The following is a 26943-nucleotide window of genomic DNA, read 5'->3' on the forward strand; positions in this document are numbered from 1 at the left end:
TCTAGCAGAGAATGGTCACGTGAGCGATTGCCGCGACCAGGTGTAGTACACCAGAAACTAAGGATCGTTTCCCGGATTTCCGGCTTGCTTCAAGAAATTTTAAAGTCACCCTCAAATATGTGTCTATAATACTTAGCTTTCATAACAAATAATTTACATTGATATTTCATCCTTTGTTCCATGACCTATGGTTGGTAAAAATGAATGCGTGAGGACAAGATATGCATTTTAGCTCTAAGGTTGGAATCCATCAGCATCAGTGAATAAGTTTCCTTTTCACGTAATAGTTGAGGCTATGTATAAGTGGAGCGTCTGCCTTTCAAATATTTGTTTACTCTGTAACATAATTTTGTGACAACATTTGTCACTACTGCAGTATGAAACCACGCACCATATGTGGTAATGTGATCATCACAGACGACTAATGTCATATCCAGTGAAATCATCTCTTCTGAGGAGGTATGCTGACCAGAATGAGAGTTAATATCAGGAGGTATAAGTGAAAATTATATATCTTATCTTTAAATAGCAGATGAAAGAACTGTATAAAAACAAACCGACTTATGAAAATGATATTCAATATGATATGTATATCCAAAGCGTTCCCTTTCATAAATTGGTACTAAATTTCAGAAAAACTGAAAAATACATTATGAAAGTGCGCACCTACATACATATCCCAAATATTTACGCACGGATACCAAGATAGTTTATCGCAACGAATATCCATTCAAAATGTGAAATCGTACGCCTATTGGTCCATTACCACTCAGCCCTTACTGGTCAACCGAAAAGAGAGTTCTGGATATGTCCATAAAAATTATTACCAATATTACCGCAATTAATTTAGCTTATTTGCGTTGAAAATATTACAAAAGTGACTAAATATATCAGAATTTGTTTAATATTGGCTCATAAAAAGTAATAAATGCGTATTTACATATTGGCGCTAGTTACTTAACTCACTTTACGTTCTGCTATGGAAGTGCCAGAAGGCCATCCCGGATGAGCAACTGAGTTATACCCACTTTAACGACCGACTTTTTCTCCCAGATAGTGGATAATGAAATATTTTAAAGGAAAATCTCTTTTCAAAATATTGTAAACTGCAATTATTAAGCGGTGTGAAATCACGATTTTTATACTATCATATGTGCCATCGTTACTGAAGTCAAGTTTAATTCTTAACTATTTTAACGACGAATCCTTATTATTTGTGCCTATACATCGAAAATTCAATAGAAGTGTTAGCCTTATAGTTTTAAATTGATAAATTTAACATGATTTACCTTTTCTGGGAATAATTAAATATTTTATAGTTGTTATATGACTATCGTCAATGTCTGATCGTCGACGAAGTGTAACCAACCGGTTTTACATCATCTTGCCTTCCCTGTTCAATTAAATCGACCTCTCAATTAGGGCTTTGATTAATGAAAATAACAATGATTAGTTTGAGAGGTAAATTATGTGTTACATGGTAATTGGTCTATTTAAATCTAATTTGAACTAGTTACGAAAATGTCCAAACTTGAGTAAATAGTGGTAACTGGAGTGTTTAAACAATTTTAATTTGGGGAGTACATCTAAAAGTAGCAGACTATATGTCTGCTATATGTACCATGAAAACTATTCAGAAATGTATGACAAATGAAGTTGTTATGGCTGCTTCTGCGACAACTCCTTATGTTAGGATACATTTATTTTACACTGATGGGATGTTTAAATGTTTGTCTGAATTACATGCACTATCCCCACAGATACTGGCTTACCACCCAGAAGACCCGGGTTCAAATCCCAGCGGCGACTAATATTTTTCAGTGGTATATCGATTCCTACTTAAGGTGCTTTGTGGAGGGTACTTCGAGTGAGTACGCAGTCCGTTGGATTGGACGTTAAGCTGCGGACCCCTTGGCGCTTTTCTTTTTAGAGTAGGCAAATGCCGACGCCGGGTTTCTCTCCGCCCTACATCCTTTCCTGTCCATCCCTAATGGGCCATATGACCTTAGCTGTCGGTCGCCTCTCCTAAATACCACTACGGAATTTGAAAAAGTATCAGGGCATTTCAACCTGAAGTTTCACCAAATCACAACACTATGCAGTATAATTTGGGATTTCATCCATTGAGAGGTACCTCCATTTGGTTTGTCAACCGATTACACTGGCTGCATATCGTTGCTTAGTCATTTTATTTTATCCTACCTTTTTTAGGTTATACCCTAGATAATCTATTTCTTTCCTCAATTTTGATGAATTTTAAACTAACATGTATATGATGTACTATGCTGCCCTAATGGTGATCTCTTTTCATATCACAAAATATTACCAGGCTACCCTATTAACACATAATGAATACAGGCTTTCAAAATGGAAGATACCATCTTTCTGAAGACTTCCCATTCACTCCAAATTTTGGACTCTAGAGCTCATTCCCTAGTTTTAGCAACTACATCTAAGTGGCTATTTTTTATCACGACTTTCTAGGAAACTTCTATTGGCGTAAATACTGGGCCTGAATGATGAAATTTCCAAAGTCATTGAGCTAATGACATTAGCTGTCTCCTCACCTATCTAATTACTATTTGTATTGATGTCTGTTGCTGATTATATGTTATGCCAGTAACCCTTTTAATGCATCCCCATTAACTTGTGAATGTGAAGAATGTCATCATTCTTTTAAATATGAGCAATTTTAGATTAAGGTGTATCTAAAATCTAAAATGAATATTCAGAAGCCTAATTTTTTATTTATAATCTCTAATGAAATGAAAAGATGTGTAATAAAATTTGTGTTGTTTTCATTCCATGTAAATTCAGGAAAACGGAAATAAAGAGGTTCAGAGCATAAATAAATGTTGCCAAAGGATTGGCCAATGGTCTTTTTCATCATACCTCCATGCACTAATTACTATTTTGACTGGCACTGTAACAGTTGAATTCCTCTTTAATGTGCTATGCATTCTTACCCAGAAAGGAAAGATAGGAAAATCCTGACTTTCAGCTGTTGATACTTCAGTCATTAGTTGTGCAAGTAAAGAAATGACAAAATATATGCCATTCTTTATCACAATTTAAAACACAATTTGCAGGGTTGGCCTGGTTAGCCAGGTGGGTAATACGCTCATGCCAATCCAAAAGTCACGGCATTAAGTCATGCCTTGGGTATGGGTGTTCTGCCAACTTTTGTGGTTGGACCTTGGGAGACTTGATGACACCCAAAAGGCTTATCTGGATCTCAAGGGACATGGACCACCAGAGGTATCAGGAGAACCAAGTTATGTCCATATATTTTCCTTAACATGAACGATCTAGCATTAGATAAATCAGTGGAAATAACATAGGGTAGTGACCTGCGACTGAGATAATGTGGCTGCTGTAGACTAGAAACTTGCCTAGGAATTAGTTTATAGAAATAGGAGAGAAGTCAAATAGTGGGATTATTCCACTCCTGATAAAAGACTTCAATGGGTGCAAAGATGCCAATGTAAAGAACCGTGCAGCTGAAGCAGTAACATGAGCAAGGGAAGGCAAGCCCATTAACTCCTAATCATAGCCTGAGAACTGCGGCTTTTCAACATTTTCAGTGGAGTGTGTGCATTAGCTTAGTCAATGTACCAAGGATGAATAGGAAATACCTTTATCCTTGCCAATTCATGTGGAAGAAAAGGCTTTAGGCAAAAATTTTAAAACTGGAATATGCCATAAAACATATTCTTCCCAAATCACGAATTCTTGTATTTTTCTCATCCCCAGTCATACACTTCATTTAGCTCTCTCACGCATTCCTTTCCAAAGCCAACAACACAATCCCCTCCACTAACCATATGATCCTCTCTCCCTTCCCAATTCCTCCTGCACTACTCCATTCTTCCCATGGGAATCTTGCCATTGCAAAATACACCCTGATATCTGATTTTGTGTAATGTAAACTGGTAATTTAACTGTCATTACCTAAAAGCTAAACCCTTCAGATTTTAGTGAGGGGTTTGGAGTATGATTCATAAAACATCTAGAAAAAACTTATCCAATACAATCCTGTTATTATTTGGTAGTCCATCATTTAAGGTAGATATTGGATTGACACTGACTGAACATGCCTGCATTTCTTACTCTTGTCTAACCTGACACCCAACACAAAAACAGTCGACTAAATGTGGAATCGCCATGTAGGGGCACTCATATCATTCCATGCGCCTCTAGGTTGCAAAAATGGGCAATGAGAATCCTAGGTTAAGTTCTAAGGGCATGAAGTTGTAGACCATACTTCAAAAAATTTATAATTTCAACTATTACCTGCATGTACATTTTCCAAGCAATAATAATTGTATAGCAAAACAAAGCCATGTTCACTTTGATAAACAATGCAGATGTAAGTGTATATAGGCACAGCCTAAGAGGTTGTAAGGACTTGAGAATAACTGCCCATAACTCGGCTATATTTGCTAAGAACCCTTGTTATGCTGGTGTCAAATTCTTGAAAAAATTACCTGTAAAACTATGGGAGATAGAAAATTTGTCATTTAAATTTAAACTTTTTCAGTTTCTATGCAAAAATCAATTCTATACTGTAGATGAATGCATGTCTCCCTCTATCCGTATATAATTTTATTCTTATGTATGCCGTTACTGCTCCTGTTTAGTGTTTTCTTTTTTATCTGTGACTATTATTTAGATTTAAACTCAAATTGCAATTGTGTTGTATTTTTCTGAAATATTTGCAATGATAATGATGTCTTTTATGAACCAATAAACATCATTATCATACAATAAACATTTCAATTCTGCATACATTCTTCCTCATTTCCATGCATTTTACCCTTTTCCTCCCCAACATCCCATCCATCCGTCTTCAGCATTTCATCATTAAAGAAAATGATCTTAATCCAAATTCTCTGCCTTCGGATTTCTCCTAACAACCCTCTCTTCGACTTCACCATGCCTGGCACTTCTTTATTAGATTTTCTTCCAGTTCATTTATCTTTTCAATTCTCCTCAACATTCTCACATCAAAAGCCTCCTACATATTAACTTGCTTAAATGATGAAATTTCTGAGCAAAATAAAAACACCAAAGTTTTCAATACTTTTCACAACATCCCTGTCAGTAATTTCCTCCCCTTTCATAAAGCTTTTCTGAATGCAATTATTCTGAGTCTTCTGGTGGCTAATTCATAACATTTACCAGGGAAAAATTTAGCTGCAAGATCTCATTATTACGAATTACTTCCCAACCTAAAAAGAGAAAGGTAGCCAATTGCGAGGACTCGTCATCATCATCTTCTAAAAGCAGAGCCTTGTTGTCGCAGTCATTGGTCTCTCTACATTGCTGTTTTTTACAGTTCCTTGTATGTTGTTGCTCTCATAGTACTTTTTATATCATCTATTAATTTCTTTCTCGGTCTTCCTCTTTTTCCTATTATTTCCCCTCCACTATATTTTCCAGGAGTTTTCTGAGGACATGTCCAACAAATTTAATTTTCCTTTTCTCCATCTCTTTCATTCAATTCCTTTCCTCTTTAATTTCCCTTAATACCTCTATGTTGCTTTTCTTGTCCGTCCATCTTGCTCATTATCCTCCTCTAAATCCACATTTCCATTACTTCCGACCAAGCCCTTTCCCTCTTTCCTAATGTCCAAGTTTCACATTATATTATATGCACTCCAAAGTAATTGTTATGCATTGTTAAAAGTCTGATATAAAGGCCAAAGTGCTGCTTTTGGATTAATGTGAAACAAATAAACGTTTTTACAGAGGATTTCCTAATTTCCAATTTCATGTGTTTGTTTCATAAAAGATTTTTTATTTTCATATGACTTCTTTGCCAAGGCTTTTATTCTTTTCATTACACAGGAGTATCTGTTGTCCCTTGCAATTACACTCCCAAGGCAGCAGAACTCTTCTACTTGGCTTATCCTTGATTCCCCTATCATTAACTTAACAGGGGGTTCTGTACAGGTTTCTAGAAACTGTCATAACTTTGTTTTTCTTCGCATTTATTTTCAGTTTCCATTTTTCCAAAGCTGTGGACAGGGATTTGAGCATACATATCTTTGGTTGATTCTACCAGGGTCACAATATCATCTACAAACCTAATGCAGTGTATCTTTCTTCCATTTATCTTTACACCATTTGTCTTCTCTTTCACTGTCTCTATAGCCTCTTTAATATATATATTCAATAGATATGGCTAAAGTGGCTACTCCTTTTCTAATCTTTGCTTTTTTCTCACATCCCTTACTTCTCTAAAAGTGCTTTGGTTCTGGAAGAGCTCAAATATAAGCTTCCTGTCTTTGTAGTCTATTCCTTTTCTCCTCATGGTTTCAAACTTAAGTTTCCATTCCACAGAATTGAAGGTTTTTTCTAAATCAATGAAAAAAATTTCGATTCATTTCTAGCCTTTTCTCTAGGATAACGCGCAGCACTAGGATAGCATATATCATTCCTTAACCTTCCCTGAAGCCAAATTGATACAGAACCAAACATTTAATTCCCAAAAGTGGTACTTAATAAAATGATAAAGAGGAGAAAAAATAATTACATAGGGGATGATCAGTTAGGGTTCAGGAAGGCAAAAGGTATGAATGAGTATGACATCCATAGCTGCAATGAGGTCAATGATAGAGAGGAACATGAATACATTCAGGATTCATTCGTTTAATAAATTTTGAAAAGGCATTCGATAGAGTAATTTCGATAGAACTAGGAAAATTATTTTTTTAAATATGAGTAAAAGGGAGGGATAGGTAACGAATACATAACCCATACATATCTCAGAATGCTCAGGTGTGCGTGGGAAATAGAAAGGATGGGCAGTGCTAGGAAGAGGAGTAAGACAGGGATGTCCATTATCAGGCATGATTTTCAACATATATGTGGAGGAAATTGTAAAAGTGCCATAAAAATGGTAGTAAATGAGGAATTAAAAAAACGCTAGTTTTGAAGCTGCTCAAGCTTTAGCTAGTCAGTCAGCCAAGGGATTGCAAGCATTGCTGAGCACATCATAAAATCAGTGTGATAGGTATGGGAAGAATATTAATGTAAACAAAAAAGGTTATAAAGTTTTCACAAATGAGGAAAGTTGTTATATATTATAATATAAAGGCAAAAATTAGAGCAGGTGTTACAGTTCACCTATCTTGGAAGTATTTTGGACCAAGAGAGTCCAAGTAGCATGGATATTAGAAAGAGAATTGCTTTAGACATGCAAGCTTTCATATGGAGGAGGAAATTGATGACAGGGATGTTTGCTACAGATGCTAAGAAAATACTAGAGAAAACTTTGGTCCAGAGCTTGATCTGGTACAGTTTGGAAACCTAGAGTGAAGCAAGGTGATAGGCATAGATTGCAGGCTTATAAGATGTGGAGAACGATAGGAATGATAAAATAAATGGAAAGGAAAATAAAAGAAGTAAGAGGGTCATCCGGAAAGTAGTACCCGTTCGTGAAATAAAGACACAAAAGTAAATATTAACAAACATAAAAAATTTTATTTGAAAGAGGATACTTTAAACTACTTCTCAACATAATCTCCAAGCAAATTAAGGCATTTGTCATAACGTGTGACAAGTTTCTGTATTCCTGCTGCATAGTCCTTCGCCGCCAGCTCATTGAGATACGCGAGGGACCCATCTTGCACAAATTTTTGCATAATGCAGATGGTGTTTAACAATTTCATGAACAATTGTTCGAGAAACATTGGGAAAATGCTCACAGATGTCATCAATTGTGACGCGCCGATCGTTCCTCACGAATTCGTCAACTGAGCTCACCAGTTGGTCTGTAATGACAGACGGTCTCCCCGAACGCTCATCGTCGTGTGTGTTCCCCCCCCCCATGTTGAAGTTGCGACACCACCGCCGAACAGACGACTCGTCCATTACATTGTCTCCATACACCTCCTTTAATTGGCGATGAATATCACATGGGCGAACGTTTCTTGCATTGAGGAATTTAATCACTGCCCTCACTTCACAACTGGCGGCGTTCTCAATTTTTTTAAACATTGTAAACAATCACAGAAACAACACAGGCAATGCTAGCGTCACACAACTTGGCTCAGAGAAGGCAGACAAGCCACTGAAGCTATCTGACCTCGTCCAGCGGCTACTCGCGTCGTCAGCACTTCATGCGGCACGAACGGGTACTACTTTCCGGATGACCCTCGTACTAGGCATGGTAAAGAGGAGGAAAGAGGTTTTTAGGAGAAATAAAAACGATGCAGGAAAGATGGATGCAGATCATTTTGATTGGTGATGGAACGCGGAAGAATGTGATAGAGAAATATAGAGGTCTTTATCTGGGTTAAATTGAGACCAAATGGTCCCTTCTTCCATTTAACCCATAGGAGGGGATATTGTCATGAAGGCAAGTTAGAGATAGGTCTAATTTTTTTGAAGGTTGATTACATTTAATTTTAACTACTGTTCCCCATCTTAAATTTTGCAAATCTATGGACTCACTTCTTAAAGTCATTAGTTTAATAAATGACTTCTATCAGCAAGGAATTTTTGACTGGGAATAGTTATACCATAGTGCCAAGGACAGGAAATGTATGTTACAGGGGTAGCACCCTATCCACCCCTCTTCCATCCCTTACTAAGTCGGATTAGGCAGAAACTGGAACATTGGGTCCGCAGGGCCTGAAACCCTCAACATTTAGATTTAAAATTTCAGCCTTGATATGGTGGAAGAAATTCACATACAAGAATTGAAAAATTTGAACTTTTCCACTAAATATAATGTGCATAAAGGTTTATTACAATGTGCATTTCAATCGGTCATCATCACACACAATACCTGATCTGAGCCAGATGATAGTATTTTACTTGATGATGGCTGGCAGCAAATGCCTTCAGATGAATAAAAATATATTTGGGCCGATAGGACATACAAACCTCTACCATGAACTTAATGCTAAAAAAAACAATAATTAACCCAAAGGTGGATTTAATTTTAATGATCAGATTACAGAATTGAATGCGACAAATCAAACTCTGTAATTAAAAACCAATGGCAATATATTTTCAATTTTGCAGCTCTATAAGACGTTTGAATTCAGTAAGTTTGCATCAAACTAAGAGAATGATCATGCTTAGAATTTAGACTATTCCCTTTCATACAAGAGCTCACATTGCTTTGCTGTGACTCTTTGAGGAATATCAAAGAGAAGCATTTACTCTTTTCAAAAGATATTTATAATTACCATATATACTTGTGAATAGGTCGACTATTAAGTATAAAATTTTAATGGTCAATCCATACAGAAGAGAGGTATAAATAGTAAGAGCAAAAAGATGTTTTTTAAGATAAGAACTAAATTTTAAAAAAAAGGGCATTCTAAAATTCAATCCCATTACTACCAAGTAATTATGTCAAAACTATGACTTGTATCACAAAAACTACTGATGTCTGCATATTACAGTAGTGGGAAAAGTAAACAATTGAAGCAGTAACAACTGGGCAATACTTGTGGCACTGGCAGTGAATTTCAGAAAGCACGAAGCCTCCTACTATCAATGATAATGGTTGATGCTGGTTACATTGAAATAATCTAAATGAATATTGATTATTTACAACTTGATAAATACCATTTACTGTAATTAACTTTAATTATAAAAAACTTGCGTTGGTTAATACTCTAGATATTCATAAAATGGAAGTTATAAGTAAAAATTTGGCAGTTGACCTGTTATTGACATTATGGAAATAACAGTTGTATGCTTGTGTGAACAGTAGTACTGGTAGTACCAGTGAACTCATTTAAGTGAAAATCTGTTAACTTATAACTGTATGTTGTAATTGGTAGAATTGTTATAAAAATAAACAAGTAATTCAATAAAAACATTTTTAATAACAAATTGAGATGAATACCAAGCCAAATATACTGCTACAATCATTCCAAAATATTATTTACTCAAGTAACTGTTTTATCAGTAATAAATTCATCAATATTTTGAGAAATAACAATTATTTCTGCATATGATGCCGAAGAATCCATGTCATACACTATTTCTTCATTTAAAACACTAACTGGGAATATGTTATCACCCCCTCCAGATGGTTCTTCCGTTAACGTAGGCAATGATGTAAGAAGACCCTTTTGTATAGAAGAATCACCACTTTCTGGATTAGGATTAAGAGCACATTTATGTCTTTGCATAAATCTTAACTGTGAAAATTTACGGGGACAAAATGAACAACTATAAGTAAGCTGTGCCGCATGGGTGCGCTTGTGTATAATTAAGGAAGATTTCTGCAAGAATGATTTTTCACAATAATCACAATTATAATTTTGTCCAGTAGAGCTGCCAGCAGAATGCTTGAGAGCATGTTTCTCAAGGTTTAAAGGAGACCAAAATCCTTGGCCACACAATTCACATGCATAAGGTTTACCAGCCGTATGACCATTTTCATGCTTCAACAACCTTTGATGAACGACAAATGTACATGTACAGAAACGGCACTGATAAGGCTTGCGATCACTATGGGACAACATATGTTTCTTCAGAGCTTTCATTCGCCTGAAACTCTTGTCACAAACATCACACTTGTGGGGGCACTCTTCTGAGTGGCTGGGTATGTGAGCCTTGAGGTCAAGGGAGGTGACGAACAGTTTCCCACAGTCATCGCACTTATAGCTCTTGGATGTGATACTATCAGCCACCCTCTCACCATTCTCCACGTGTATCTTTTGGTGTGCCAGCAGTAGAGGTGTGTTTGCAAACACCTGACCACATGTATCACAGGTAGCTTGGTGACGCATCATATGAGTCAACATGTTCGATCTTCTGTTAAACAAGATGCCACATATTGGACATGGGACTTTGACGGTATTGTGTGTCAGCATGTGCTGGTTCAGGGCCCACGTCGCATGAAATCCCTTGTTGCACACCTGGCATACATGAGGTTTCTCGCCAGTATGCATTCGCATGTGGACCTTAAGACGGGAGGTACAGTCAAATTTCCGTTTACACAAGCTGCACGTCACAGCAGCCTGACACAGGTACCGGTGCTTATGCAAGCTTGAGTTCAACTTGAAGTCCTTCCCACACTTCTCACAGAGGTAGTTTCGTTCAGATGAGTGAATCTGGGAATGGTTTCTCAGCTTCTTAGCAGTGTCGAAGGTTTTCTTGCAAAGCTCACATTTGTACTCCATTTTGTGATGCTCAGCTTTATGTTCCTTCAACAGTTCACCAGATGTAAATGATTTGACACATAATTTGCAACGATATTTCTTCTTTTTGTGAATAATTTCCAGATGACTCTCCAATCCTGACATGTCGTGAAAGCAAGAATTACATAATTCGCACCTCTGCAAATCTGGGTAAATGTGAGTTAATTTGTGAACCCGGAATATGAAAAATGACACAAAATTTTGACCACATGATTCACAAAGGTAGCTGCCTTCACCTCCATGAATCTTGATGTGTTCTTCGAGACTTACTTCATATGTGAATGCCTCACCACAAATTTCACATTTGAGTCCATCTTTATGCATATGGATTAACTCATGTTCCCTCAATTCATCAACTGATTCAAATTTTCGCTCACAATTCTTGCACAGCATGTATTTAATTGTTTTCTTGTGATGTGCAGCTTCATGTTTATTCAATTCATGTAGTGAACAGCATGTTGTAGGGCAAAATCTACAAGGCAATCTAAATTGATGCTCTGATCTCATGTGCTTTCGGAACATTCTCACTGATTTAAAGGTTATGTTGCAGTAGGAACATAACTTATTGTGTTCCTTTCTATCATTATTTTTATCTGAATCAACTGCAGCTTGCCACTCATTTCCACCATCTGAAGATGTCACAATCAACTTCTCTTCTTGTTTTTTCTTCTGTGCACGGATTTGTAAGGGCTTTTTCAGTTTATAACCAGGTGGAAAGAGTTTTGTATGAGCAATTTCATGAGAATCACATGCATCTCTTTCATAGAATACCTTCAAACAGAATCTGCAACGAAATACTACATCAGAATGTACACTCGTCTGGTGGTCAAAAAGGTCAGCTTTCCAAGGGAAGCCATTTCCACAGTATTTACAGATGTGCTTAAAATCAGCCACAATTACATTTTCATTAGAGGTTTTAACTTTATCCATACCATTTACACAGGCATTTACGTTGAGCTCATTATTTTCTGTAGAATTTTTGCCACTTGATAAATTATTATCTACAACATCATCATTATTTAACGTTTCAATACTGTGTGAGATGGCTTTGGGTTCTACGTCACATTTAACTCTATTTTCCAAATGTAACGTTTTTCCTTGATGCTTATCATCTTGTATTAATTTCATTTTTTTCACTGGCACATTCCTTTCAGTCTCTCCAATGCTCCACTCCTTAGTTTCGATGTAGCACCTTTTTGATCTGAAAGCATACAAAAGAGCTTGTCATTACATTGAGTCAAATTACCCCAAGCAAAGTTTAATTCATTCGTCTGGCAAAAAAATAATAACACTCAATCAGAAGAAGAATACATATGGAGATGGGGATTAGAAAATACCCTTAGAAACATTTTTAAACCACAGGCAACATTGTAGCTCGTTGAAATCCATAAAAATAAGAAATTACTTCAACAGATATAATTTTAATTCCCTGAATGTTCCCTTACCCATTGGTGACATTTTTTGAGCCCTTAGCTGGTTAACTTAAACCTCAGATAGTAATACAGTCATATTTTGCCAACAAGCATACAGTCAGATTATCTTTCAAGGGCATGTGCCTTCCTATTACAGATGAGTGGATCCAGGTTTTTTCGTATCCTGATCCAAAATCAGATACTGAATTTTGGATCATAGAATTCCATTTTTTCAGATTCTAAATGTTTTTGAAGGAATGTAATAACAATAAAAATGTTAGAATTAAAAGTTCATAAACAATTTAAAACATTAAAACGCAGCAAAGCCTTGGCAAAAAATATAGAACCATTTATTATGTCGATTTTTAATGATCATTCATTCAAATTTTGAATAGATAAATTCTCACTGTATTCCAAAACTCAGTTCTCATTTAAAGTGAGCATTTGGATCTAAAAGATTCAATCTGACCATCCCTATCTTCTACAGTGGAACCTCGCAAAACAAGCATAATTCTATTTTTTTTGTTGTCTCAGGTATAACTTTATGGAATTTGCATAACATATTGAAATGAAATAATTGATTTAGTAATTCCACATGCTTTTAGAAAAGTGTGTGGAATTACAAAGCCAATATTTCATTTCAATAAGCATAATTCTGTCCAAAATCTTTCTCATATAGTGAAACAAAATTTCTCATACACTTGTAAATTAATGTAAACTACGATAATTCATTCTCAGCCACAAAAAAATAAATTATATACAAGGTTTACTCCAAGAAAATTTTATATAAATTGTTTATGAAGGTGAACCAGCATCATCTTTTCATCTATCATGAAATGAGCCAACCTCAAATGCAAATTCGATTTGTAGAAAACAGAAACTAATCTAAATGATTATTTTATTATTTTTGATACATTCATAATTCTTTTTTACCAGAAAGCTGTAGGGAGATATTTGCTTATACCAAGGTTTCATAATTTTATGAAAATGCATCGCAGCATTTTCATTAGAAAAATTTGTAGCATACATTGCCACTGCCTTATTTGGGTGAAGCCTCTCTATATATGATGCAACAGTTTCCCATGACCTCCACATCGCATTAACCTGCTCTTCTAGACCCTGTACTTCTTGAAGGTTCATGGAGTTTCTGAACAGTAAGCAAGCAGGGATTTAATTTTCAAATTGCTGCTTGCATCGGTAAAGTAGAAGTGCGAGAAAGTCTTTCTTTGACTTGTGACCGGGTAACACATTATATTCGGCTGCTCTATAGGTTTTCCACAGTATTTTTTTCCAGGAGAGACCCATGTGGTCACAATTAAAAAACCCTTGCAACATGTAACCCTCAGAATCTATTAGCTTCTTGAGATCACCAATGAAGTTCTCTGCTGTCTATGAGCTGGAGCATGCTGCTTCACCCTGCCTCACAACGATGGATGCCAGTTCTTCTCTTAAACTTCTTGAATCACTCATGGCTTCCCACAAATACTTCTTCAGTCGTTGATGATCCTGGTGAATTCTTAACGAGGTTGGCAAAAATCACTTTTGCCTTCTCACAAATGATATTCTTCTTAATTACATTGTCTTGCAATTGCTTTTCATTTATCCATATGAGAAGCAACCTTTGAACATTGTTGAGAATAGATAACCATTGTGTTATTTTCTGGTCACTCCTTTTGAAGCATCTATCTTCTTAGATTCTTCTTAATTTTGACCTTGTTCTTGATGATGGTGGAAATCATTGATATTGACCAATGGTAAACATGTGCTAGATCATTCACACTACCATCTCATTCTTGCTTTTCAATGATTTTACTTTTCATTTCTAGGGTTATTTTCCTTATCTCGTGGCTGTGCTCTAGCAGATTTTATTTGCAGATATGTTTATAACTACGCACAAAATACAAGGTTTGTATAAAAAGTATCGGGATAAGTTTAGGAAAAATATATTTATGTCAGATATTGCTACAAGGTCTTAATATTCTTCAAAGTACATCCCAGTGTCAATACACTTTTGCCAGGGGCTTCTCCATGACTCAAAGGTCCCTGGTAGGCAGATACCAAAAGGTCCTTAAGGGCATGCAAGCTTCTTTGATGGCACTTAGGGTCCCATTGTGGTTTCCTTTGAGGTAGGATTTCACTTTTTGGAATAGGAAATAGTCTGCTGGTGCCAAGTCAGGACTGTAATGGGGTTAGGGAATTGTTGCGATGCTGTTGTTTGTCAGGAAGTCAGTTACTTTGGGGCAGGTGTTGCTGGGTGCATTGCCGTGATGCAATATGCAATTTCTGGTGATGGCTGGCCTCACTCAATTGACCTTTCTCTTCAGTCTTTTTAGCACTTCTAGGTAGAAAGCACCATTCACTGTCTGCCCCTCAGGTACAAATTTGTAATGTACCACCCCTTAGCATTGAAGAATGCGATGATCATGGCTTTCACTCTGGATTTGCTCATTTGAGCTTTTTTTGGATGAGGTGGTGCGGCAGTGTGCCATTCTGAACTTTGCCGCTTTGTTTCGGGGTCTCACTCAAACTTTTGTCTGCGGTGATAACGTTGTCCAAAAAGTCAGGGCCATTTTCAACTTGTTGCAGAAAGCCTTTGCAAGCAGACACTTGATTCTGCTTTTGGTTGTCCATCAAGACCTTCGTGATAAGTTTAGCGCAGATCTTTTGCATTGCCAAATTTTCAGTGATAATGGTGCACACTGTCTTCTTATCAATGTCAATATGATCGGCGATTATGCGAATGTTTAACCAAAGGTCTGAATTCAGCACTTCATGCACACATTGTTGTCGGTTCCTGATGCTGACGACCATCCAGCCCATGGCTCACCCTCCCCATTCTTTCAGCCATCTTTAAAGAGCTTGTACCACTTAAAAACTACAGTTTGTGACATACATTCATCCTTAAACACTTGGAAACTCACGCCCAACGTTTCCGTATCAGATTTCCACACTTCAACACAAAACTTGATGGGGTACCCCTGTTCAATCTTTCGCTGCACCAAGGCACTTGACAGGGGTCAAGTAAAAACACGATCTGGCCTGAACAAACACTTGCATGTGATTGGCACTTGAAAGGTGTTGAAAGTCAGATGCCCCACCACCGAGCCTGCGTGAAGTGAGCACGCTGCGACATACAGTCACATTAGAAAATATTTGTTTTCAATACATTTTATACTAATCCTGTATTATTATACTTAGCAAAAAAAATCATGCAACACATCTGCGTGAGGTAAATACAGTTAAATTGGCCATGGTTTTTTGAGATACATATGGAATCATCTGCATAAATTACTCACAAAAGGGCAAACAATAAATGAAGAGTAACATTAATCATAATTGAAACATTTGAGCAAAGAAATTAAGAAAAAATATCCTCATCCAGCAAAGAAAAAAACTCTCTTCAACCAAAGATGATGGATTTGTACACCTTTGCAGTTTCAATGGCAAAAATTATGGAATTAAAGTTCGAATTATAACAACATCCACAGTATTTACCAGATTTAGACTCCAGTGACATTATTTCCAAACTAGAAAAAATTGTTTGGGGAAAATTATTCCTATTGAACGAGGAGGTCATGCGAACACCAATGCTTTTTTCCACGAAAGCCTCTTATTGAGGACCTTCATAAGTGCTACTTTTTGGATGGCTTAAAACAGTTGGAGAAATGTGGGAAAGAGTGTATTGAGCTAAAAGGAGATTATTTTGAAAAATATACCAAAAAATTGCTTTTATTTTTCTCTAAGGAATTACAGAATAACAAATATATTGCATTTAAAATATAGCTCTCAAACTGAATTTTCTTTTTGCCTGTGTTTCTTTAATGGATACTAAAAATATTATTAGTAAGTTTTTAAAGTAAAATTTAAACACGATGGAAACAGCTATACTTAATCCAACTTACTTATTCATTTGGCGATTTCTTGAAATCATAATATTTTCAATGGAGGCATCTACAGACCAATGAGTAGAGTAATCCTGTATAACCTATAACAAAGCAGATGTGTTACAATGATGACAATTTGATGGCTCAGCAATTAACTGAAAGAGTTAAAAGTGACCTGTATTATACTTAGCAAAAATCACATAATACTCAAACAACTTAGGAGATAATATTAATTACCAAAAATGTAATTCAATTAAATTTTTGGCTCATAGAATTCAAATTATCAAATCACTAATTACAATTAAAACCAAATACGAGCATTTTTTACCAAAATGAACGAAAGAGACACTTTATGGAAGTGAGGTGCAACTAGCTAGTTACCTTCCCAGATGATTACCTGATTGCACTTCACAGCTGAATAATCTAGTACAGAGATTTAGGAGAAAATCAAACCTTCAAGAACAAAGACCCTTTTGTACTTGGATATACTTATGTGTTATTATTTTGTCTCATTCAAAGTCTTGCATAGTTTTTATGTGTTCTTTGGTTCAAGGGGAAAATGAAAATTAAAAATGGCTTCCTAATTAGAGGAAACAGAAGAATTCCAAAGTTAAGTTAAAATGATCAAAGAATCATCATAAAATTGTGTTAAGTTGTGATAAATTAAAATTGCCAGGACTCTAATGGGATATTAATTGAGGTGATTTCCCATTACTTTCTTCAAAAGTGTTTCTAACTTGGCATTATCATTCAAATGACCACCCCGTTGGAGTCAGATGCCTTTGCAGCCACCTCACTGAGGAACAGATGCTGCATTGACTTCCTTTCATCTGGCTCCTATCCTTTGACCTATCTGGCATGGGAGACACTAACAGGAGCAATTATAATCCTTCTTGCCAGCACAGCTCTAGTAGTAATCAGAATGCACAAGCCATGTCAAGGTTATAGGCCATGGGGAGGGATGAAGAATAATATAAAGTAAAGAATTTCTGACTATTATGCATTGAGAAGTGAAATGAATAAGTTGTGTTCTTGGAGCAATTATCATGGAGGTGACATATTCCTTCAATTTGTTTTTTGACGGGAATATTTTCTTCCTCTTAGGTTAGCAGTTCATAGGATGGTTGTCAGCAGATTTCCACTTCTCTGGCTTCTCTCTTCAATCACCACCATGAAATACAGTTCATATACTTGAAGATTTGTTTTAAACATTCCAAGGACCCCTGTGATTCTTTACTTTTTCAAGGGTGGTTTGTGTGGTCTATTGAAAAGTGAAAATTACATAATTTTTCAACAGTCTCCTTTTAGGCTAATACATTTTGCCTGATGCTGCTCCAGTTTGTTGATCTCTTCAAAGTAATGTTATATTTCCAAATCTGCAAAAGAGGCAATTGCTTCCTCAAATGCCTCCTTGTTTGAATTCAATCTCCATCCCGCCAGTCATTTCTTCACATTAGTGTGTGGAAGTAGTTGAGCCAGTAAGGAAGTGAGAGAGCCAAATCTAGAAGGGGTGGGGAATGAGTTGGAATCTCAAATCCATCAATTCAACAGCTGCAGAAGAATGAGCTGGTCCATGTCTTGATGATAAAGGAATTTTTGTGGGCCTAATATGATCATTTTTCTTGCAGCTCAGTTTTAAAATGGTGTAATTAATATGAATAGTATTTACCTTTAATAGTTTGACCATTTTTCCAAACAATTAATGAAAATTACTCCTATCAAATCTCAGAAAAGTTACCATAACCTTACCAGCTGAAGGAATGGTTGTCACCATCTTTGGTGTAATCTCCCAGCTGGCAACTGATTGCTTAGATTATTCCTTGGTTTCAGGCATATAAAAGTATCAAAGTTTTGTCCAGAGAGATGAAACGATACCGAAACGAGTATAGATTTTGCTCAAGCAGCCATAAACTGACATGGAAAATTACCAAACCATTTCATTTTTGGTCAAATGTGAGCAATTGTGGTACCCATCTTGCGGATAACTTTCTAATGTCCAAATTTTGATTCAAAATATTATACATCGAAATGCCTACAGCATTAGCTTTCTCATACAACTTCACCCTTATATCATCCACAAAATCATGGATATTATTAATAATATTTGGCATGGTGATCTCAAGAGGGTATTCTGAATGTTCAGGGTCACTTGTGTTTATATGACCAGTGAAAATTTTGAAACAATCACATACCAATATCATTGAAGGTCCAGATTCACCATAATTTTTGACAAAATTCCCTTTCATTGGTTTTTTTGGAAATCATAGGTTTTGCTCAATTGAAAAAATTGCTAAACACAGAGTAACAGATTGATTGGGCAGAAACTTGGGAGTGTTTCTTCAATAGATACTAATAACTAAAAATAAACTTCAATACATATCAGTGGTACTGTCCATCTTATTATTTGGGGACTTTCTAAAGCATCCTCGTATTACTCTATGCTATTTAGGTTCACAGCAAATATTTATATAGTTATTTAGGGCGTGTTTATGTGGGTCCTTCAATTACCCCTAAGAAAACCCAAGAGATGGTGTTCATGGTATCTGAAAAGGTTTGCTTTTAGTAAGCCTCATTTCTCACTATACTGCTGTTCAAATTTCAGCTATGGTCAACAAGCGATTTCATTTTCTTAATAATTGAAGCTACAAACTTATGTTTATTTAGAAAAATGAAAAAAATGAGTTATGCTAAGTGATAAAACACTTTCATTTAAAAGGCTTAACACCGTAAGGGATCAAAGCCAAGTTGGATGAGGCTCATGGCGCATCTGCTCCTGTGTTTGCGACTGTTTACAATTCAGTAAATTAGTTTAAATGTAACAACGCATCCAAAAATGATGAAAATCATTTTAGACATCCAGTTGAAGCGATTTCGTTCAAAACAATTGACAAAATCCATGATATTGTTTTGAGTCATCAATGAATCAAAGTTTTCCAAAAATATTCCAAGCCAAGACCTTACAGAATTTCTAATTACGAGCAATCAGTGAAATACAAATATGTAAGCCACTATTGATGTAAGCTTATTATGACTTTGAATACATATTCACCATACCCTACCATGAATTCATATTTCCTCAAGGAATAACAGTTATAAAAGAGAGTGCAATAGTGGAAAGATTTAAATTAGTCAGTAAATATTCTATTACTAACGTTCCCTCTCCCTCCCTTTCTAAACCATAACTGAGTAACTTCACCTAGTTAGTTGTTTGTACTACCTTTTAACCTTCTATTAATGATTTTGTGTGTGATGATTTTCTGAGATAATGACTACAAAGACCTTGTCTCCCCTCCTCAGAGCCAGGCACCTACCATAATAGGCAATATTCCATAATTTCCAGGATCGATTATCCATTTTACAGGGTCCGTACAACAAGTATTGGGACTGGTTCCAAAAATCAAAATTTATTGCAGTTATCATTAAAATAACTTAATAATCTTAAAAATACAATCCTCCTGCATTGATACATGCTTAGATCGGCGTGACTGCCACTTGTCAAAAGCCCACTGGAAGTCGGTTTCCGGAACACTCTTGAGAGCCTTTGTCGTCAGTGCTTGAACTGCCTCGATGGAGTCGAACCAATATACTTTGAGCTCTTTTTGAGCTACAGTTTGAGGTAATAACGTTGTCAGGAAAATCTTTATCTTCCGGGACGCAGTCCGAACTTCCTTGCAAAATTCCCATCCGCGACAGTTTTTGTTCCTCGCTCAAGACTTTCGGCACCAGCTTCGCGCACACTTTTCTCATCGCAAGATCCTCTGTTACAATGTACAGCTCCGACTGAATGCCGGTCAGCTCACTGATAAGGGCGATGGCTAAACACCTGTCAGAGTCCTAAACTTTTTTCACTTTGGCCACCTGAGCGTTGTTTCGAGCGGTCGTCGGGCATCTGACGCAGTGCTTGTCTTCGACAAGCTCCCAGCCTTCCTTTAACATTTTGTGCCACTCAAAAACTCTTGTGCAGCTTAAGGCATCATCCCCATAAGCCTGTTTAATGAGTTCAAGGGTCTCCGACATGGATTACCTGAGTTTAATGCAAAACTTCACAGCGTAGCGTTGCTTGACGGTGCGCTCCATGCTGGCATGAAGACACCACAAAGAATCATCATCACAAAAATCCACTTCCTGTCTCAATGCATGCCTGGAGGCGACTGAACTGAAGTGTGCCTGAGTGGTGGGGGACCCCTCTACCGAGCTGACCGGTCGGACCCCCATTCACTGCTCTGTTGAGGCTACAGCCAACCAGTCACGATACTAATTGTACGGACCCTGTATCACGGGAAATAATTGAAGTTGATTCCCTTTTCCTTCCTCCAGTGTATTTAATGTATGGTACCATCGCTGAGATGGGCACCCCGCTGAGGTCAGCTGCCTACGCCGCTGCTTGACTGATGAATGGATACTGCATGGACTACCTTTTTTCTGGCTTTTATCCTTTGCCCAATCTCACATAGGTGACTAAACCAGAGCAACTATCCCTTGACAGTACAGAACTAGGTGTTTATAGAAAGGGCAAGTCCTTCTATCATATTGAAGTCTTAGTCCATAGGCATGGGATACAAGTTAGTACATGAGGTTGGTTTTAAATATATATATATATATATATATATATATATATATATATATATATATATATATATATATATATATATATATATATATATATATTGTGAGGTTATGACTATTTACTAGATGCCTATAGCTATCAAGAACGCCAATCTTGACCTCCAGTGGAACTACAATAAGGTGGGAAATTCTAATTGAAATTTGTCCCGATATTTTTGTGCTAGTGATTTTCCTGATTCCACCTTCCCCACCTCTCCTGTGTTTGTCCTTCAGTGTTCCTATCCCTTTTCCTTATATCTATTTCCATGTGAATGAATATTTATTTGCCATACGGCGGGACTTCGCATTTGAATGTTCATAATACATATAATATACATAGAGAGATAGCACATATGACACTCACAGAAATTTCTATATACTGGTAAGTGTGCCACCACAATTGTCAGACATAGAAGAATCTAATATGCCCGATGATGGTAGCACAACTGCTGAAACATAACATCTATAAAAATCACAGAATAACATTTAAAAATTGTTAACAAAACTTGCTGCTGTTAGGTAGAGAACTTCCATATTTTACAATATTTTGTCCAATGAAGTGCTGGTTTCTCCTCTCAGCCACCTCAATTATACAATTTTTCTACTTCAATTGTAACTATCATTAACATTAAATACCTTGGCAGGGACATTATAATCCTTAAAATGGATTTTTAACATCTTTCTCAGTCTAGTCTGGCTCAGCATGCATTTTTTTACAAACTGAAAGGCAGTATTCAACTGGTTGATGCATTTACAGCACACTTCTTGAGGCAGTCCATCCACTTGAGTAACCTATACATTTGTCAGAGAAAAAGCAAGCGGTCAATAATTTGTCAAGAATGCTACATTAATAAAAATATGTAGAAGTATATATAGCTGCTGTTAAGTCAAATGCTAGCTAAAACCCCAAAGTCTTTATTTGGTGAGCAGACATATTACAGATTCACCTCTTTACAAGGTAACCTTTCAGCCATCTAAGAAATTACATAATTGTTATTCAAGCATAGTCTTCCCTGCATATTTGCCATTATTCCAGTTTATGATGACAGAATAGAGCTACCTCTAGCATTTTCCCTAAATCTTCTTGCTGACAGGAAAATAATCTGTGAAACTCTGAATGCAGAAGTGGACTTAAATCAGGAAAAACTGATCCCTTCACTTTAAAAGAACATTATTTAGCAATAATCACCACTACAGGAGGCATGAAGGATAAATTAAATTACAATTAAGTCTCATAATTTAAGAACTTAGAATGTGATATTTTTATGTAAAAACCCAAAATGAAATTAATAATGAAAATATTCATTAATCAGGGAAGAATTCAATTTTCTCCAAATAATAGAGAATATGAAATTATCATCATGAACTAATTATACAGGTTTAATGAAATTGTGAACTTTTCCCAATTTAAAAATATTTAAATGCCATCACTGACTCCCAGCACTGTTGAAATAATAAATTGATTCTATAATCCTCGAGTTTTGCAAATGGGCACTGAGGTTGCTCCTTATTAACACTGGTATACACACCTAACAACTATGAACCAACATAAGCCCTGAAAACCTGGTTTCAGGCCAGCTCACACTTTTGGCAAGGAGATCAAAATAAATATTGAATAGAGTTGTCCAAAAAATATTTTTTCTATGTATATACACACACACATTTTTTTCTTCTTGGAATATCCTTAATTTGTATGTACGAACAAATTGCTGGACAAATAAATTATACTGTTCCCAAGCACACACATACCATGATGATGGGTTAGAATTTCATTACACATTTATAAACATTCTGAAATACAAAAAAGCATTCACTGTGCAGAAGCATTTATTCCATAAGTTTTCTGCTAGGTCAATTCAAGAAATTGTGAAGGATAACACATATAATGGAGAGTTAAATCCAACCCTGTGTTTAATTCAGATTTGATGGGAACAAGGCACGGGTAAAGCTACCATCAAACCAATCACTATACACGACCATCTATAACTAATAGGTACAATCCGAGTAAATTCTATCATTTTTCGGGGTACCTAAATAAAATAATGTGTTAACTGCAGAAAGCACGTAATGACAATCCAATCTGCCATCAACATTACCCCATAAAAGAATGGACATTGAAAAAAATATGATGTATTTAAAATGAGTTGTAACATCGTTCACTACTTAATAGGTTGATGGTCTTGTTTTGATCTCACCATGGTTGGTAGTAGCTTATTGATCTTGTATGCTAAATCCAATCCTTTTCCTTCCTCGCTGAAAATGGATACCATTTTCTCGTTTCTTGAAATACAAAGTCTACATTGTCTGTAGAGCATTGACTCTAAACTGTCTGCGTCTGAAAAAATAGAAAAAACCATATATAACGATTACAAAAACGAAGAACCTAATCTAAAATTGGCTGTATTAATTATGTGGAGCACCTTTTCCGTTTTCTATGAATGGGAAACATGACATCCCTTCCACTGTTTTCCTCCATCAGCAGCTTTTACTCTGAAGACACTTAAATAGCGTTAAATTGTTTACACATGACGCTTCCAGCAATTAGAAAAATAACTCGCGGCCAAAAAAATTCCAAAAGTGAACGAAAATGGAAGAATGTGATAAGGTTTATGATTCTGGCATGTTTAAATATCGTGATAAAAAAATAACTCAAATGGACTGCCAGGAGTGACTTCTCGGTGTTACAGCAGTAAACGGCAGTGAAACTCTGTTAGGTAATCGACCATATACATTTCAAAATAATATTTCTCTCAATAATAATGTTAAATAATGCGGTAATGCGTATGCCAAACGATCATTGATATAATTTATTATGACGAGAAATTTGTTAAGATTATTAAAACATAACAGTTTCATATTACCCTATTAAAATCACAATCCGCAAAATTGGCGGTTCCATAAAAATGACTGTTATTTAACCAAACTACTTTCCCAGTTCTCAGGATGTCAAGAAATATTTAACAATATTACATCAATAAAATGAGGAGTAATACTTTTAATGCAGATATTTATTTGAAATAATATCGTCATATTCTCGGATTTCATACCACAATTGTCTTCACCAAGGTCCATGCTTGCTCCGCCAACTCGGCCAGGCGTTGATACAGTTTTTCACGTAGTACTTTTCATTATACCTGGATGGCGTAGCAAGCAAATTTACCTAATTCGCCAATCATGAATTACGAAACGGGCATAATTATTTTCCATTTCTAAGGCCAACCCAATATTTCCTTATTCTGTCATGCACATTATTTAAGCTCTAATAAATTGTCAAGTGACAATTTTGCTGCGATAATTAATGTTGTTAGTTCTGTATAAAACATTTAAATAGCGTTCCAATTCTAAACAAAGTTTGGCTACGTTGTCAGTGTATGTGAAAGTTTCTGGCAAACTGGATGTAAATCGTGAAATGGCATTATGATTGGATTGGGTACTTTCCTTTGAAATATATTCATTCGTTTTTCCATGTTTACTAGTAGATAGCAGTACATTGAAGACCGCTTCGAATTTATGAGAGAAGGGATAATTAAATGAATGAAGGATAAAGAACTTGGCCGATGAACAATGCTAGGCCACGACTCTCACATAACAAGAACAATCATCAAATAGTTGTTTAAGACATTTCTACCATTAAGCCACCTCGCAATTATCCCTAATATTTTCCCAATACCAAAATAATTGATGCAGCAATGGATGGTATCATCCAAAAGACGAGGGAAAATAGGAAAACCTTGTATGGAATTAATTTAGTTTTTTGAATGTATTTTGCTGATACTCTTAATGTTAAATGATTATTTTAAACACGTAGGAATAACCGAATTCCTCAAAGCATATTCTGCTTGTGTTACATTTCAAAGCCCCACAAACAAGATACTTTACCATCGGCTGAAAATGAACAATTGATATTATAACTACCTTTTAAGTAAATTATCTTTATTAATCTCTACCATTGAAATATTCATGTGAATGTCGTCAGAACAGTACAATGATATTATAACATGACGAGCAGGTACGAAATGGTCAACAGTACATTTAAAATAATAGTTACGAAATCCAGCCGGAAATATTCATTAATAAGAGTACAATGAGTTGATTCACAACCGTTTCACAATTGCATTTTTGAACTTAATTCTACTAACTGCCTGGCATCTAGTTGAATTAAATTACCTAGTTAGATTGATAATAGGTCTTTGACAGCTCACAATGGTCAATATCAAGAGTGTGTACTCATGATCGGCTAGAGTATAGATAGAGGCTGCATAGCAGAAGCAGGTTGTAGATGGTCAGAATTTGAAGGTCATGTGGCTCAATCCATTCTGTAGTGGAAGTATTTCCATAGTTTTATGAGCCTGCCTCCTGAGTCTTAGTCCTTAGGTAAGTATTTTCTGAAGCAAATCAAAGTGGGCTTCTATCAAGTAACACACTGGTTTTAAGTTCGTTTTCAAGTGCAAACCCTTGGAAAGTTTTTTATTAATATGGAAAGCATGTGAATTCCATGTTAACTTCCCATCAACATTAAAACCTAATAGCTCTACAGGATCATTTTTTGCATTGGCACCATCAAGATCCCATATAAATTGTGATTTAGTTTCATTAAGGAAGAGATGGTTGCCTCTCAACCAGAATTTAGCTTCTGTTTGGTGAGAAGCTAGACATCCCGGGGGTATTACATTTTTGAATCAGAGTTGTGTCATCTACATATAACACGACACTCGAAGAAATCTCTTATCGGAAAATTAGAGTAGGATCCCAACAATCTAGTCCAAATATGGGAATTGAATTATTTAATTATCTACAGGCAACTGCAAGAATAGCTAGCTTTGCTTAATCAGATCAGTGATATACTCATGGCTAGTATCTAAAGCTTTATACTCAGTTGATGAATACTTCTCTCATAATATTTCTGATCTCATGTTCTGATATATATTTTGTACACCCATATTGTTTGTATTGTGTGTAATGTCTTAATAAGATCTTATTTTTCACATGCAACGACCAAATATTATTATTATTATGCTGTAAGCAGAGAAATTGTATGGTGGGTCATTAATTGAAATTAGATACAGGATGGGATCAAGATCAGATCACTTCGCCACTCCATATATTCACCATGGATCTATGAGACCAGAAATATTTCCTTGGTTTAAACAAGCCATTTACTTAGAAATTTCGATTTATCCTGAGATCAATGACCAATTGCAAATATCCTGTCAATCTCAACCTTATTCTTACAAAGGTACCTCAGCATGCAATGATTTTTTTGTAATTGAGTGAGATAAATTTTTCTTTAACATAACTCTCAACCAGGTGTGTGTGTGTATATATATATATATGCATATACACACGTGTATATATACTATATGAAAATATATGTGTGTGTGTGTGTATATATATATATATATATATATATATATATATATATATATATATATATATATATATATATATATATATATATATATATATATATAACTTTTAAAGTTTTTATAAGTTAAGCTTTTTAAAGTTATATATAGATATATATAACTTTAAAAAGTTATATATATATATATATATATATGTATATATATATATATGTATAACTTTTTTCTATTGCCTTTTAATTGGACAGTCTGTACCTCACCCCTAAATATTAGAATCCCTCATGTAAGAATTCTTCCCTGATTGGGATGCTCCTAATCCTAAAACACACCTCTCCCTTTGATAAATGCTTTAGTGTATCCAATTTAGCATCCCTCCCGCCCTCTGATCCTCCACTCAAATTCAAAACAATAGATCAGGTGTTTATCTGGCTCCTGGAATTACCCAGGTATTAATATTATATATTAATTACCCCATTCTTTACATATTTTCACCCCCCCCCCCCTC

At 35.8% G+C, this 26943-nt stretch overlaps 1 protein-coding gene across 3 annotated transcripts; it reads right to left on the reverse strand.

The window, feature by feature from the left end:
• Nucleotides 1-9890: 9890 nt before the first annotated feature.
• LOC139688277 (zinc finger protein 271-like) lies at nucleotides 9891-24160 on the reverse strand. Of its 3 annotated transcripts, none has more exons than XM_071585760.1 (5): nucleotides 24123-24160; nucleotides 23271-23410; nucleotides 21712-21867; nucleotides 16489-16571; nucleotides 9891-12375 (listed from the first exon to the last, which is right to left on the reverse strand). In XM_071585760.1, the coding sequence occupies exons 1-5, from the start codon at nucleotides 24145-24147 to the stop codon at nucleotides 9915-9917; spliced, it is 2865 nt and encodes a 954-aa protein (XP_071441861.1). In that variant the 5' UTR covers nucleotides 24148-24160; the 3' UTR covers nucleotides 9891-9914. The 3 variants fall into 3 exon arrangements, with proteins under 3 accessions (XP_071441861.1, XP_071441859.1, XP_071441862.1); XM_071585758.1 differs by lacking the exon at nucleotides 24123-24160 and adding an exon at nucleotides 23496-24031; XM_071585761.1 differs by lacking the exons at nucleotides 16489-16571; nucleotides 23271-23410; nucleotides 24123-24160 and having other exon boundaries at nucleotides 21712-21837.
• Between the last annotated feature and the right edge of the window lie 2783 nt (nucleotides 24161-26943).

This window comes from Hetaerina americana, unplaced genomic scaffold, assembly GCF_022747635.1.
Source record: "Hetaerina americana unplaced genomic scaffold, ioHetAmer1.1.p SCAF_2, whole genome shotgun sequence".
NCBI classification, from domain to species: Eukaryota; Metazoa; Arthropoda; class Insecta; order Odonata; family Calopterygidae; genus Hetaerina; species Hetaerina americana.

Coding starts and splice junctions, on each gene's coding strand:
- LOC139688277 (XM_071585758.1), bottom strand. CDS start 23,529: ATGTCATGTTTCCCATTCATAGAAAACGGAAAAG. Junction 21,868..23,270: donor ATAAGCTACTACCAACCATG/GTGAGATCAAAA, acceptor ACAAATGTATAG/GTTACTCAAGTGGATGGACT. Junction 16,572..21,711: donor ATTATAATGTCCCTGCCAAG/GTATTTAATGTT, acceptor GCTTTGTTATAG/GTTATACAGGATTACTCTAC.